The 17,500-nt window shown below is 45.0% G+C and overlaps 1 protein-coding gene across 1 annotated transcript in view; it reads right to left on the minus strand.

Moving 5' to 3' along the window:
- LOC308152353 (teneurin-1-like) overlaps positions 1-17,500 on the minus strand; it is a gene marked incomplete at both ends in the record, with an annotated part of 155,607 nt that overhangs the window by 63,084 nt on the left and 75,023 nt on the right. The window contains 3 exons of the mRNA XM_080525317.1: positions 1,275-1,376; positions 4,385-4,583; positions 7,704-7,906. Coding sequence (XP_080381443.1) covers positions 1,275-1,376; positions 4,385-4,583; positions 7,704-7,906 — 504 coding nt within the window. The remainder of the gene's footprint in view (positions 1-1,274; positions 1,377-4,384; positions 4,584-7,703; positions 7,907-17,500) is intronic.

Consider the following 17,500-nt stretch of genomic DNA (forward strand, 5'->3'; position numbering starts at 1 on the left):
ACACACGCTGGCTTATCCTCACGCTGTTTCAGTTTACTGAAGCACCACCTGAGCCTGGCTACTAGGGCAACCCAAGCATCTCAGAACTGCCCCCCCCCAGCGCCCCCTCGCTGACTCTAACCTGCCATGACACACACATGAAAACGGGCGATTAGCAGAGAGAGAGGGAGGGAGAGGAGGAGAGAATGAGGCGCGAAGCAGGAGAGATTTGCATGCAGAGTGAGAAAGGTGTAACTGATATAATAACCGCTAGGTACCGTATAATAAGTGGGTGGTGCATGGACAGAAATGATAGATTAATGTTTGCTAAATGTAGATTCTGTGTTTTGCACATCGTGTGATGTTGAAAGTGCTATAGCCTTGGAGATTTGCACAGTGTGTGTCAATTGGTGTGTGTGTGTGTGTGTGTGTGTGTGTGTGTTTGTGTGTGTGTGTGTGTGTGTGTGTGTGTGTGATGGGTATGAATAGATTAACATGAATAAATCATATGTTTGACACCAGAGCAGATACATTACTGCAGACAGACAGGCAGAGATACTGACAGACAGACACAGACAGACAGACAGACAGACAGAAACACAGACAGACAGACAGACAGACAGACAGAAACACAGACAGACAGACAGAAACACAGACAGAAACACAGACAGACAGACAGAAACACAGACAGACAGACAGACAGAAACACAGACAGACAGAAACACAGACAGACAGACAGACAGACAGAAACACAGACAGAAACACAGACAGACAGACAGACAGAAACACAGACAGACAGAAACACAGACAGACAGACAGACAGACAGAAACACAGACAGAAACACAGACAGACAGACAGACAGAAACACAGACACAGACAGAAACACAGACAGACAGACAGACAGAAACACAGACAGAAACACAGACAGACAGACAGACAGACAGACACAGACAGAAACACAGACAGACAGAAACACAGACAGACAGACAGACAGAAACACAGACAGACAGAAACACAGACAGACAGACAGACAGAAACACAGACAGACAGAAACACAGACAGACAGACAGACAGAAACACAGACAGACAGCTTTGTGGGCGTCAATAGTGTAGAAGTCTCCTCAGGTAACAAGCTGTCAAGCTATGAGAGAGAGGGTATTGATGAACAGGCCTTTTTTTAACAGGCCTTGAGTGGCTCAAGCGGTTATGGATAAACAAGTCAGTATATTCTCCATCTATCCTGGAGCACACACATATACAGACACACACACACAGACACACACACAGTACTGACCTTTTGCGCAGCCAGGTCCCAGGAATCCAGCAAAGCAATGACAGTGTCCAGCCACACACTCCCCGTTCCCATTGCAGTTTGTGGAGCAGCCATCGATCGTATCTACACACACACGCGCGCGCACACACACACACACACACACACACACACACACACACACACACACACACACACACACACACACACAGGGTGAGCATGGTTTCAGAAACAGGCACTGTTATTGAATCAGAGATCTGATAAGCGATGGATAGTTCTCCAGACACAGAAGCCCTATTAGATTAGTCTGATCCTGCTGTTATAGCCCTCTGGGGGAACAAGCCAAGCGCTCACTTACACTCAGTAACACTAACCACATTACAGTGTTTACTGCTGAAAAACGCTTTACATAATGTACAAACATTAAGCGCTTAATCAACGATGAACATGTTTACCAGCATAGAGCCCGGAAAAAAAAACTGGTTTGTTGCTGAATAACATTGAGAGAGGCAGTTCCTATTTAGAGAAAAGAACATTATGATTTCTACCATCTAACACAGCAGAGGAGAGATCACCTCACGACAGTGATTCTGTCTATACTAAAGTGTCTCATCAGACTGAGTGCATTTGATTTCCCCTTTGGGTACCAATCACGTTAAATAGTGTACTTCAGCGTTCGCTACTTGAAGTGGCCATGTATTGTATCTGAGCCACAGTGCAGTGATATATATTATAGTGTTTACTGCTGAAAAACACATCTATAACGGACTGACTTATTCCAAAGCGCTTTACAATGGCCTATCATTCTCCCATTCACACACCAATGGCGGCAAGCTACCATGCACGGTGCCAGCCCGCTCATTGGGAGCAATTTGGGGTTCAGTGTCTTGCCCAAGGACACCTCCACATGTGGCCAGCCGGGGCTTGAACCGCGGTATAATATAGTGTATATTTTTAGCATACATGGTCAAAGCGGTGGGAATCTAACCCACAACCATAGCATCTAGTAGCGCCATGCTTTACCAAGGACTGGTAAGCTACACAGAAACGTGTAGTCATAGCCAGAGATGGCAGGGTTGTCTCAGGGCTCTACTCTAACACACTGGTGGATCGTCAACAGATCAGTTTTTTCGGAGAGTCACTCACTGCCACCCTCAGACAGTAGGCTACTCCTCTTCCACTCCTGCTCTACCGACCACCGCAGGAGTCAGCCACCGCAGAGCCTCTCTCCCCCTCTCCCTCCCTCCCCCTCTCTCTCCCTCCCTCTCCCTCTCTCTGAAACACTCCACGCCGCGTCCTCCTCCTGCTCCGAGACAGGCATGCGTCACCTGCCACTGCCCCGAGACACGGATGTGACACATGCTAATGAGCCGGGGCCCTGTGAGCGGCGAGCGGGGCGGTGTTTTTTCTCCACACCATCACTACGGTAAAGCACAACAATTTTCGCCTCCATCACCAGTCATTGTCACACTGATGGAGAGGAGGAGCGGCAATCATCTCTCTCCCACGCTGGCATGACTCTGACACACTTATCTCACACGCACGCAGACACACACACCGCAGTTACACACACACACACACACACACACACACACACACACACACACACACACACACACACACACACACACACTCTCACACGCCAACTTGACAGATACACCTTCCCACTCACACTCCAACCTGACACCCAGTATAAAAAGTTAAGAAGAGAAACAATTTGCGGTATGCAAGAACTTCTATCGCTATTGTAGCTACGAGGTCACTCAAGAGAGTAATTATATACGTCTCACTGTCTATATTCAGGTATCATATATTTATTCCCATCCTTAATTAAAACTGGTCAATGCCAATCCTCCCACGGAATCAGATGAGCTGTCATCCTCCTCCTGTACCCGAGTACACAGCAGGGGAGGCTGGCGGAGGTAGAAATACGGAGGACAGGCTCATTGTGCATGGAATGGAAGAAGGAATGGTATCAAACACACCTCTCCTCCTACCTCCACCAGCCTTCACTGCTGTGCACGGCCTAATATCGGACACACAGGCTGTGTTCGAAATGGCATACTAGCATACTGCATACTAGCATACTCAATGAGTATATACTGCATACTGCCTACTAAATTCATAATAAGTATGCCAAAACCAGCCGACCGTTTACACTGCAGTATGCATACTGCCTCCCAGAATGCATTTTGCACCGGCAGGCAGCAGGGAATTTAAATCCTCCATGATGTTGAACCCAGTGTGCGCTCGGGCGCTCTCAGAGCGAATTTACGAACGCACCCTATCTTTTTTCTGATTTTGGGGGCCAATATCTTTAGCTAGCTGAAGTAACTAGCTTACTATATTGTTGTCTTAGCAGTTGGTAAAAGAACAGGATTAAAATAAATATATATGAGCAATAACATATCGTGGGCTTGCTGCAGCAAGCACAATAACAACTCACGTCCGTCTGAAGCTACAATACTGGGACCATTCGTGATTGGGCTAAAGGCAGTCAAATACTAGGCGAACGTGTGTGTAAGACACAAATAAACTTGGATTTCATGCATTTCAAGTGGCATCTTTGTAATCATGACGACGTAGACATGTCTAAGAACGCATTTCACCATGTTGATTCCCAATATAGTGAAAATACCACCACTCATCCGTGATCAGACTTAGCTGGGGTGCTGCAGCTGAAGAGTATCAAATAGAGTGCAAAAAAGCAGCATCTGCACACTCAAATCTGTGCAAAAAGTTTATTGCAAGCTTTCGGTCTCCAGGCTATCGGACAATGTAAACAACAGCTGTATGACGATTTTGTGTGACGCAGTTTGACAGGCTGAAGAGACGCGCAATGCATTTTGGGAATGTAGTACCCCAGTAGTGTCCAGTCATACCATACTTAAATAATTGCGAAAATCTAGCATACATACTAAATTTTTGCATACTCAAATCTCGCATACTGTACAGTGTGAACGCTCTCGCATACTCAAATCTACGTCATATCTAGTATGAGTAGTATGCTAGTATGCCATTCCGAACACAGTCACACTCCCCTTAAATAGCAACACATGTTTCATATATATAGAGTAGATGTATGTGTACACATGTATTTGAGGTGGACAGTATGTGCACTTCCCCCTCCTCACCTATAGGGGTGCTGTGTAGCAGCACCTGCTCCAGGTTCCTGCCGTCGTTGTAGAGAGCCAGGTGCCAGGTTCCAGGGTCCATGTACTCGATGAAGCCCGTCTCCTGCAGGGCGCTCAGCAGCAGACCTCTAGGGCCTGACCCAAGATCAGCCAGACCACGCAGCAGCTGCTTCCCATCCAGCAGCTTCACAAAGTCAAACTGAACACAGAATAGTTTTAGAAAAAACGAATACACACAAGACAACAGCAAAGTCAAGAAAACCATGGAGATTGAGAGTGAATACAAATGACCTTTTTGAACAGAACGACTTTCAGTGGCAGGTGAACTGGCATGCATGATGGAATGTACCATTTGGAATGTTTGATAAATCAATGGTGTTTTCTATTGCTCATAGCTGAGTAGGACCCTGTTTACACCGGAGCATCTAAAACAGACACACTTGTTGTACAGACACACTTGTCCCAAAGGACACAACAGCTTATTGTATTAATGTGAACACTCCAAAATGTTTACAGAACTGTTACGGCAATATCACCTGAACGAGGTCGTTTACCACAACACATTCCAAAGTGGGGTAAATGGACTGTGAACACTCCACAAGGCATTTTTCATGGTGACATTCCTACGGGTATGATTAATCCCTGGACAAAACTCACTCTGCACATTCCCTCGTATTGCTGTGATTAGTTACGCCCTTGACGTCGGTTGCAAGTATAAAGAAATCTCTGAAGCAAAACACAAAGGTGTGCTTACCTAACTAGGACACTCAAAGAGCACGTTTGTTTAGACAGCTGGCTTTGCGAGCGATATGAACTAGCGAAAGATGGATCGTATGAGTAAAGTGTGAGATGGCGAGCATTATTGAAACATTGCAGCAAGGACGTTCATAGTTCATAGGAGTAAATGAATACCTCGCAACCATGTTGTTACACGCAGAGTGGCAGGGGGCTGTAGTATAGCCACTACAGGGCCTGACTGATGTCTGATTGGATTTGGATTGCTCAAGGTAGATTGATAGGTGTGCAGACAGACACCCCCCCCCCCCGACTAAGAGCAAACCCTTCTAGGGTTCTGGGGGCGGCTGTGGTTCAACCGGTAGAGCCGGCGTCTAATGACGGCTGGTCATGTGTCGAAGTGTCCTTGAGCAAGGCACTGAAGCCTAATTGCCCCGGGGTCGCCTTCAATGGCTGTGACCCCTGGCCTAAATGACCCCTCTAGAGCATGAACGCATTTCATGAATGCGTTCGTTTGTGCAATGACAAACTTTGAATCCCTTTCCCCTTTCTTTCCCTTTTTTCTCGAGGAGTGGAGGGAGGGAATCTGTTGATCCCATGGCATTTAAAAACATGTGGTGGGAGCGCTCCACACTTTTGGAAGTGCCGACACTTTCGTAGCCAACCACACCACTAATCTATTGTATTGTATTGTATTTTATACAACAGTTAGTTCCGACCAAGTAATTTGATTGGACAAGAGGCATTCCATGAGTGCCGATATACAGTATAACAGCACTGGGACTTTTAAATATATGTATCACTCCACCGCACAGATGTTCTATTAATATTAAATGACCGTTAATACAAAGTAGCTAGCCTGCAGATGTTTGTGTTCAGGTTACTAGGCAACAGTGCAGTTGTGGACCATTTTTTTTTTGAAATATAAAAAATAAATGATTAAATAAGCAAACAAATCATAATTTGTTGTCGCTTATTACTGTTAACTAATAAATGGCGCTGTAGAGCTGTTGTATAAAAGCAATATCACACTCGAGGCCTGCGGCCTCGTACCTACGACCGAATCACAGCCGTGCTGATATTCAGTATAACAGCACTCCCTCTCGTGTGATATAAGGATAAGGATGCATAATGAATCAATTTGACATGGGGTGCGTGGGGTGGAGGATCAACAGCAGTTTCCATGGTTTCACCTATCAACTTTCCATTTATTGTTGTACATAACACATGCTCCATATATATCATGTACTGTAGCTAGAATCAATGTGAATGCACGCCAACGCCGTAAGGATACGAATGTGAACAGATGTGCCACTAGCATTGTATAATACAACATATATCCAAACTTTTAAATGTTAGGAAGTATTTATAGTATAATAAAGTGTGAACCGGGTAGGAGTCAACCTCACCCACTGTATGTCCAAGGAGCAGGACATTGGAAATATCCATGAATAAAAAACTGAATGTCCACAGCAGCTCAGATTGATACACACACACACACACACACACACACACTCACACATACATACACACACGCCTGCACGCACGCACGCAAGGCACGCACAGATGTAGTTCAAAATATTTCATACAGCTGCAAAACCAAACACCCAAGAGTGGGCCAATTACGTTTTCTAAATCTGAACCTAATTGTAAGAGTGATTAATAGTATTAAGAGTGGAGTGTAAAACAGAGAACCACAGTGTTACCAAGTCTATTCTCTCTCTCTCTCCCTCTCCCTCTCCCTCTCCCTCTCTCTCTCTCTCTCTCCCTCTCCCTCTCTCTCCCTCTCCAAACCTCCTTGAACTAGAAGTGGTGTACACCTTATTCCCACAGAGGGCTGTGTGTCAAACCAGTGTCAAAAACAGCTAATTAGACCTCTTCACTGAGAGGAGAGCCAGGCTGCAATGATGTTAAACAGCGGTGTGTGTGTGTGTGTGTGTGTGTGTGTGTGTGTGTGTGTGTGTGTATATGTGTGTGTGTGTGTGTGTGTGTGTGTGTGTGCATGTGTGTGTGTGTGTGTGTGTGTGCGTGTGTGTGTGTGTGTGTGTGTATGTGTGTGTGTGTGTGTGTGTGTGTGTGTGTGTGTGTGTGTGTGTGAGAGAGAGTTTATATAACTGTGTGTGTGCGGTGATGTAAAGCTGGCTGCTATGGTCTTCTCTACTGGATCTTGCTCTCACTCTGTGTGTGTGTGTGTGTGTGTGTGTGTGTGTGTGTGTGTGTGTGTGTGTGTCTGACCTGACAGTGACCGGACATAGCCTCCCCAGGTCAATGGAAGCATATGTTTGTCTAAGTGAGTCTCTGGCCATCACGGATCTCACACACACACACACACACACACACACACACACACACACACACACACACACACACATACACGCATACACGCATACACACACACATACACACATACACACATACACACACATACACACATACACACATACACACACACACACACACACACACACACAATCTCTCACACCTGAACATATGAAGAATGTAATAGACATATTGACCATCATCTGAGATTGTACAGAGGTTTCAAAAGATGACACACACACGCACACGCGTGCCAGCAGCTTACCTGTGTGTGAGTGGGGGGTATGTTCCTCCGTCCGTAGACCCCCAGCAGTGCGTTGTGGGACAGCGAGAGGTTGAACCTGACGTAGGTGGGGTGGTGCACCGTCATGCGGAGCCTCCAGAACAGACCAGGAGGGACGGCCTGGGTCTGCTGGGTCCCCACGTCCACCTCCCCTCGGTCTATAGCCCGGCCACGCACCCACTTATCTACACACACACACACACACACACGCACACACACACACACACACACAGAGAGGAGAACAGGTGAGGACTTGTTAGCTTAGAATTCTCTACAAGTAGTATAGGGAGAGCTATATTGCATTCGAGGAGTTGGTCACAATAGAACCCTTTATTTCACAGACCTGTGTACATCCATACAACCACAGAGACTGAACGTATTCAGGGGAGAACAAAACACCTCCGCTTGTGTCTGACATCCTGATCTCTCCATGAATTCCGCTCCATAAGAAGAAGTGGCAGGTTGAGGGTCAGGGTCATCAGAAAACCACCCCACTTTTTAAACCATCACACGAAGAGGCATTGTGTGTAGAGAGAGTGGGCTGAGGGAAATGAGTGTCTCTACCTCTGCTGGCTCTTTGTCAGGAGTTAGCCACATTAGCATCGGCAGCGGCGAAGGACACAGAGTGGAGTCAGATCGGGACATACTCATTGTGTGAGAGAGAAAAGACCCCGTGAAGGTCCCATAGCAATGAACTGCCTTTCACTGATCTTATCTCTCCACCTCTTCTATTGTCTCTCTCTCTCTCTCCCTCCCCCCCCTCTTTCTCTCCTCTCCCCCTCTCTCTCCCTCTCTCCCCCTCTGCCCCGCTCTCCCCCGCTCTCCCTTTCTCTGGCTTTATTGAGAGATATAGCCTTCCTCCTAAACTAAGATGGAGGAAATACGGTGGGGGGGGGGGGGGGGTGTCGCGGGGGCAGGGTCGTTATGGGACAAAGGCAGAGGAACAGTTACAGGCTGATTCATGGACGAGGCTATTCACTCTCAATCTATAACGCCTGCAGCTTCAACACTACGTTACGGAGACACACACCGACAGAGAGAGGCCAGGGGAGATATATCAACAGGACCCCTGTCACAGGAGGGAGGGAGGGAGGGAGAGAGAGAGAAGCAGACTGAGTTTGAAGGGAAAGAAGGAGGGAGGGAGAGAGAGAGAGAGGGAGAGAGAGAGAGAAAAACTGAGAGAGAAGCAGACTGAGTTTGGAGGGAAAGAGGGAGGCAGAGAGAGAGAGAGAGAAAACTGACACAATTACGATTTTAGTATTATCTAAATTATTATGATGTATTATCACCGTTTTCTGAATACTGTGATAACTATCACCATTTCCTGTGTGCTACGGTGTGTGAGTAGAATTGAAGTGTAAATTGAGAGAGAGAGAGAGAGAGAGAGAGAGAGAGAGAGAGAGAGAGAGAGAGAGAGAGAGAGAGAGAGAGAGAGAGAGGACCGAAAGAGCAGCAGGGGACAGAAATAATGGCAACTTTATGAGAAGGAGACAGATGTCCTAATGGAGAGACACTGCCATCATAGAGAGAGAGCTAGACACAACTCAAGTGCCAGCCTGTGTGTGTGCGTGTGTGTGTGTGTATGTGTGTGTGTGTGTGTATGTGTGTGTGTGTGTGTGTGTGTGTGTGTGTGTGTGTGTGAGTGTGTGTGTGTGTGTGTGTGAGTGTGTGCGCGTCTGTGGTGTGTGTGTGTGTGTGTGTATGTGAGCGTCTGTGGTGTGTATGTGTGTGTGTGTGTGAGTGAGTGGCACTGGTGTGTTTCTCTGCCTGGTCAACCCTAGGCCTTGAACTCCACCTCACCACAGAGAGAGAAGCAGAGGCGGGCAGGGCTGCATGCCCTCCGGAAGCCTGCTATCTATTCATGACTAGTGGAATAGGAGATGACAGCGCTCCGGCAGTTTCTCCAGCAGGGTTCCGGCAGCTCTCCGGCTGCGCTCCGCCAGGCGGGCGGCGGTCCTTCTGATGGTAATTACTCCCTCGCTCCTCTCCGAGGAATGATGCAACAGAGGGACAGAGAGACCCCTGCAGGGTCAGCCGTGAGGAAGGGAGGAAGAAGAGGAGGAGGATAGAGAGAGGTCCAAAGGAAGAGGGGAGGAGGAGGAGGAGGAGGACTGCATATACAGTGAGAGTGATGCCTGCTGATGCAAACGGAGGAAAACCCTGCATCTGCATCCCCCCCTATTGTTCCTCCCCCTCACCCCCCTCCCCTTTTTTTTTAAGCTGGATCAAAATGTGTTGGAATAATCAGGAGAGGATGAGAGGGAGTCTCGCGGGAGACTTGGGGACGTGGAAGATGTGATGGTCTCTGGAAGGGCGTCGAGGCATCCTACTGTCATGGCGTCTCGATCCGGGAAAGGAAGTGGACCGGGGCTTCCTCTGAGCAGAGCACCAAGAGTGGTGATTACAGCTGTCAGTCAAGACACAGAGTCACATCAACACACCACCCCCAGAGTGGCAGAGACGGTCTCACGCCACAAAGATTTACAGAAACAATACGGTAGCGACTGCAGAACATCTCTATTGATGACTTCCGGCTGGAAATTGGATAGGTTAGAAATGCTGACAACAAGCGGTGGTGGTGGTGGTGGTGGTGATGTTGTTGTTGTTGTTGTTGTTGTTGTAGTTGTTGTTGTAGTTGTTGTTGTTGTTGTTGTTGTTGTTGGTGGTGGTGTTGTTGGTGGTATTGTTGTTGTTGTTGTTGTTGTTGTTGTTGTCGCCACGTTAGGCAATGAAATCTCATCAATATGCAAAGGTATGTGCTTGTTTGAAAAACAGGGTGAAGTTAATGATACAACGGTTGTTCATTATTCATTCAACACACACAGGCAGGCAGGCACGCAGGCACGCAGACACACACACACACACACACACACACACACAGAGCCATTCCATGTGCCAATCCGTTTGTCTGCCAATCAGAAGAACTAGTGTCACAGAGGCTCAGTATGAAGCCCACATTAGCATAATGTTTGTACATTAGGATAAACACATTCACAGCGACTAATACCTGCGTGGCAAGCGAACTAATACTATTTGTATCAACACTTCCCTTTCATCAGGAATTTCCCTTGAAGCCCTGAAAACTGCAATTATCAAGCCTTTACTGAAAAAGAACGTCCTAGACCCATTTGTACTGAACACCTACAGTCCCATATCAAACCTTTCCAGTACAGGAAAAATAATTGAAATAGTTGCCCACGAGCAACTTAGCAATTATTTGACCCAAAATGATCTCTTTGATGATTTTCAATCAGGCTTTCGCCCACTACATAGCACTGAAACGGTCATTATTAAGGTCCTTAATGACATTTGTGTAAACACAGACTCCGGAAAAATCGCAGTTTTGGTACTACTAGAACTTAGCGCTGCTTTTGACACTGTAGACCACGTCATTCTAATAGATCAATCCTTGGCCCCCTTCTATTCAATCTCTACATGCTTCCATTGGGACACATCATAAAAAAGAACAAAATTGCCTACCACAACTATGCGGATGACACTCAAATCTACATAGCCCTCTCACCAAGCGACTATCGTCCCTTCGACAATCTCTGTAATTGCATGGAACAAATAATTGCCTGGATGACATAAAACGTCCTCCAGCGAAACAAGGACAAAATGGAGATAATTGTATTCGGTGCACCTGACAAAAGATCGAAAGTCAGTGCAAAACTTGATTCTCTCTCTCTTGGTGTAGCCTAATTCTAGACTCCGATCTAAACTTCAATGGCCACATAAACTCGATAACTAAATCAGCCTACTATCACCTGAAAAACATAACAAGAATGAGAGGTTTCATGTCCAAACAAGACAAGCACATTTTGAAAAGCTCATCCATGTATTTGTTTTGAGTAGACTTGATAATTGTAATGGTCTACTAACAGGCCTATCTAAAGGGGCTGTTCATAAATTGCAGCTAATCCAAAACGCCGCTTCTAGGGTCCTAATAAAAACGAAGAAGTTTGAACACATTACACCAATCCTGAGAGCTCTATACTGGCTACCAGTCTCTCAGAAAATTGAATTCAAAGTACTCCTAATTGTATACAAATCACAAAATGGTCTTGGACCAAAATACATAGCAGATCTCCTCCCCCCTATATTCCAGCAAGGCCCCTAAGGTCAGCTGAGACTAATCAGCTAATCATTCCAAGAGTGAAAACAAAACACGGTGCAGTAGCTTTTAATCACTCTGCCGCATGCTCCTGGAACAAACTCCCTGAAGTAATCAAACAGGCTCAAACACAAAAAATATTTAAATCTAAGCTAAAAACCTTTAAAAACAGTTATGATTAAACACTAACACTTCCAACCATGTATTTGTTTTATTAATTTCTATTATCTTATTCATTATGTTATTAAATGTTTATCTATATATATATTTATATGTATTCTTATTTTTTAATCTGCTTACTATTCTCCTCTTGATGTATTTTTTTTAATGCTGTATATAAAGCACTTTGAATTGCCCCTGTTGTATGAAATGTGCTATAGCTATACAAATAAACTTGCCTAATAGGTGTGTTAAGCGGGGTACACACATAAGGATTTTAAAAATCTTAACCGAAATCATATCTGAGACAGACCCCACACATGAAGATAAAAATCTTGGATTGAACAGCCTTGATCGTATTGTGTGTGGTGTGCGGCGATTTTCCCATTTCAGCACCCCACAGACATAAAGATTTTCGTTACGACAGACTCCAGACTCTCTAGAGTCTCGTTCCCCAAGCCAGAAATCTCGCGTGAACCCATCCTTTTAATATTGCCTTTAAATTACAAAATAATTAAATTAAGATTATATAATGATTAAAGCACTTTGAGCCGCAACGTTTGCAGGAAAAGCGCTATACAAATAAAGTTATTATTATTATTATTATTATTATTATTATTATCTAACGTAGTACCCTGACTGACCTGTACGAGACAACCATGTGCGACAGGGCAAATAAAGTGCCGAATAACGAAAAGAAGAAGTCAGCTCGCTTCTTGATTGGCTACATTCCATCCACGTTATAGTTGGACTCGCGAGCAGGGTTGCCAGATGGGAATGACATTTTCCACCCTAACCACAGTCTAAAACCGCTAATTCCACCCAAAAATCTGGCAACCCTATGATTTCTGGTCGTAAGTATTGAACACATTTGACATTTACGATTGCCGGCCACGCCCATTTTCCGAGCAGGTTGTCGGGAGAGATTGACTCTTAACACACCTCACACCACAGGATTTTGTTATAGGAAAATGTTAAGATCCATCTGATAATCAGGCGTTTCTGTGTTTGGTCGGAAGGGGGAAAATCGGGCCAAAATCGGCCAGAAAATCCTTATGTGTGTACCCCGCTTTATGCAACAGAGAAAAGTCCACACATTGTCATCAGTCATCTCCTAACACTGGGCTGTGTGTGTGTCTGTGTGTGTGTGTGTGTGTGTGTGTGTGTGTGTGTGTGTGTGTGTGCGTGCGTGCGTGCGTGCGTGTGTGTGTGTGTGTGTGTGTGTGTGTGTGTGTGTGTATGCGCATTAGAGAGTGCATGTTAACCAGGGAGAGAGATGAGATGAGCTAGAGACTCTCTGACACCAAACCTGATTAATTTCCCTTGCCTTGGGGTAATACGGTTTACACCTGTAATCTATTTTCAAAGGAACTGAACTGTCTTTCCAATTAATAGTATTATTCCTCAGCTTCTAATGAAGTGTCAAGCAGGCCAGTGGTTTAACACCGGGCCTGTCTGACAATTGGGAGAAAAAAACAGTGGGGAATGTGTGTGGTGTGTGTGTGTGTGTGTGTGTGTGTGTGTGTGTGTGTGTATGCGTGACTGCCTGTGTGTGTGAGCACGTGCGTGCGTTTGCGTGCGTTAAACTCAAACACCAAATTGGTACCGGCAGGCAACATTAATGACTATCCGAAAGAGCTCGCCTTAGGACACATTTATAAAAATATCACAGTGGTCCAGGTCACTATAATTAAGGGAATTCAATTAAAAGCTTTTTGAGCAGGTGCCTTAATAGGATTGCAGCCACCTTCCCTACTTTACAAGCAAATTATTATCAGTCAGAGTCAGGAGAAGAACATTCTGTTGGACATTCTCCTGTCAGCCCTGCTGCAACTCTCCCTCCTCCACTACGCAGGTCAATGGAATCCATACCACAGTCTACAATAGCAGTTTAATCTCCAAATTGACAATACATAGTCTGTTGACTTTCAAGAACTATTATGATTTAAATCTCCCTGCTGAGGTGTATTGAAGAAAAACGTTAGCTGTATCGCGTGTCAATTACGTTTTTCGGCTGCTTTCCCTGTTCTGACAATGCTATTTTATATCTGGTCATTATGCTGCTGCACTGGTGTGGCTGGTGCTGTGTCTTTAAGAAAAGCTCTGATGGCCTTGTTGTGGGTGTGTGTGTGTGCGTGTGTGTGCACGCACGGGTGTGGGGCTATGTGTGTGGCATTTTTTATACTGTATCACAGCATGGGCAGATCAATGAGACTGACGTGCCAGAAGCCAAATCCATCAGTGTTAAAAAACACACACACACACACACACACACACACACACACACACAGCCACCCTCCCTCCCACCCACCAAACCAATTCACACACACACACACAGCTCAGAATATTGATGTGCTCTTTAAAAGTGCTCCTCCCTCAGTCTCCAAACATATTACACATGTCTACAGATGGACTGGTGCCAGACTGTCAGAGTACATAATGAACTGAATGATAGGCACAGTAACACAGACTCAACAACAACAACAACAACAACAACAACAACAACAACAACTAACAACTAACAAACTACAGACAATATAATAGTAGCTCTACATTACACATCATCCCATTGTATACGGTACTTAGGCTGCATTTACACTGCAGGTTGTAATGCCCAGTTCCAATTTTTTGCCTATATATCAAAATGTTTTAATGCCTGCTTACGGTACATTTAAAATGACCCATATCCGATACCTGACATTTGCTTACTTGCGTAACACTTGAAACAACCCGCATGCGTACATGAGGGTTTGGTTACCGGAAACGAAAGTTAACAGACAGCCGGCACTTGCAATGGACGCAAACGAGACAGAAATTATAATCCGAGCCACTGCTTTCAGAAGCATGTTTAGAGGCGCACATTTTAAGGTGGCGAAGAAAGAGGACTTAAGAGCACTTTTTAGCAGCTGTTGTGAGTGAAACTAACGTCAAACGTCATCAAAATACGAAGACTGTCACATATCGGAATTACCATGAATATCCGACCTGTCCGTTTAGATCACAGTCGAAATGACACATATCGATTCGTATCAGATTTATTTCCACATATGATTGAGGCCTGAATCTGATCTGAGAATATCAGATTGAATGTGCTCTTTTACTGGTACATGTTACATGTCTGATCTGTGCCTCATGTGAGCAAACATTTATTAAATGAATTGTGTCACTTTTACAGTCAAAGTGTAAATGCAGCCTTATTATGAGCTAACCTGCGATTCCATGTCATTTTCCATTATTTCATAATGTAGATATCCAGAATTCTGTGTTCATTGTAGAATTATCCCAAGACTAAACAGGGATTCATTAAGGAATGAAAGACTCCAGCAGACGACACTTTGTCAGAGCTTGAGTGCTTTCATGTGCTCAAGTCAGATCCAGGAGTGAGTGAGTGTGTGTGTGTGTGTGTGTGTGTGTGTGTGTGTGTGTGTGTGTGTGTGTGTGTGTGCGCTTATCGCAGGGGCGAATGGCAATTAATGCAGCACTAATTAAAAAGCCTTTAATGTGTGTAGGATTGTGGAGGGCTGCCACTGAACACTAAGAGGACAGGCTGGGTTGGAACAGAGGGATGAAGGGGAGGGAGGAGGAGTGAGATGGTGGAGACTGATGGAGGAGAGAGAAGGGAGAAGGAATGAGAAAGATCAACTGTGACAGCACACATGAGTACACAGTCACGCCAGCTCTGACTGACCGCATATCAGTGTTGGTTGGTGGAGAAATCAGAAGACGTGTTTGATACCATTCTCCGTTCATTTTATATTCCCTTTTTGGCCATTCAGCAGTAGTAGTATGCAAAGCGACAACAACAACAAATAAGTACCGTAAGTGGATCCTCTATCCACCAGTCACAGCAGGACAAACTAATCTATGCTCGCGCCAGGGGTCATTGGCAGTAGTACTGCTAGAAATGTATTCTTATTTTCTTTCCATTCCATGTATTACTATGAGCCTGTCCTCTACCTCCACCTGCCTCCACTGACACGTACAATATCAGATTTGACAAACTGTATGTGAATATATATAATTATGTGAGCATCATGTTATGCTATCCTCCTGAGATGACAACTCTCTCCTGCTGAGATGATTCACCAGGCATATCTAACGTGATCAAGCCAACTAGCCCTTAGCTGTTCTTAAGCATCTAACATGACAAGTCAACTCATCCTTAGCTGTGATTAAACGTCGAACATGACAAGCGAACTAGTCTTTAGGTGTTCTTAAACAACCAACATGAGCACAGAGCTTGTCTGTAATACCGATTCATGAACACAGAATCATGCTTAAAACCTGCACTCATTCCCTTTTCCTCTTTTCACGCTCCCTCCCACGCTACTCTCCCTCCTCCCTCTCGTCCCACCCTCCTCCGTCTCTTCCCTCCATCCTTTGGTGTAATCTGGGGGGATTACGTCCTCTCAGTGTGAGAGGAGATCGAGGTTGGCGAGTGAGTGTGATAATCTCTAACACAGGATTATGTCATCAACCATAATCTCCCTGGCTATCCTCTGGCCATGGGGGGGGGGGGGGGGGGGGTATTCCAGACAGAGATCTAAGAAAGAGTTTTCTAGAGAAATCCTTCTTCAGATAACCTGAAGTTGGAAATCAGGATAATTCAGTTCCATAGAGGCTGATCCAGAGTCAAATGAAGCTGATTAATTACACCTGAATTAAGTTAACCAGTCCACATGCTACACTGAAAGGCACACACGATGAACATCAATAGCTCTATTTAAGTAATGCAGGAAGATGCAACAAAGAGCCATGTCAGTGTCAGGTTTTCATTGCAACCGATATCACCACCCACTGCTTATATTGCCTAAATTAATCAGAATCTAGGATTAAAAAATAGATGAGTCTTTGATTGTCATTTCCATTAAGTATCCCATTTGATCCACTTGATGCGCTTCTTATTCTTCAGGTTCTTGATTGACGTGGATCAGACAATCCTTTCAGAAGGGAGGGAATCTCATTTGGTTGGTGGAGCATGCGATGGTAGCCTCAAATTCACGATAGAGTTGACTTAACCCCAGAGGGAGAAGGTTAGCTCTGAAGCATTCGTTACCATAGTTTCAGATCCGGCTTTTCATTGAGGGCTCTTTTTTGGAACAGAAAATTCAGAATTGATTCAAGATCTGACTCAAGTTATTACTAATAAATACATACTAATAAATCCTGCTGTCTGAAATACCCCCCAGGACACACACAAATCCCAAGCATTTGAGATTTGAGATTTGATCATCTGAATAATAATAGATGTTGTAAGATTCATGTTTTTAATGTCCACTATCAAGTCTGGTTGTTGTTGTTGTTGTTGTTGTTGTTGTTGTTGTTGTTGATGTGGTGATCTCCCTGGGGTCCGTTTCACTAACGGTGGCTTAATATAGCGGCGCTATAATTAAATGCGGCGCTCAGGGACCTCGAGATTGGTATTCAAGCCTCAGGTGATTCCTCGAATGAGGATCAGCCTTGTGTCATCAGTGTTCACAGAAGACAGGCTTACAAATCTTCGATA

This window comes from Nansenia antarctica (genome assembly GCF_963989245.1).
Source record: "Nansenia antarctica genome assembly, chromosome: 3".
NCBI classification, from domain to species: Eukaryota; Metazoa; Chordata; class Actinopteri; order Argentiniformes; family Microstomatidae; genus Nansenia; species Nansenia antarctica.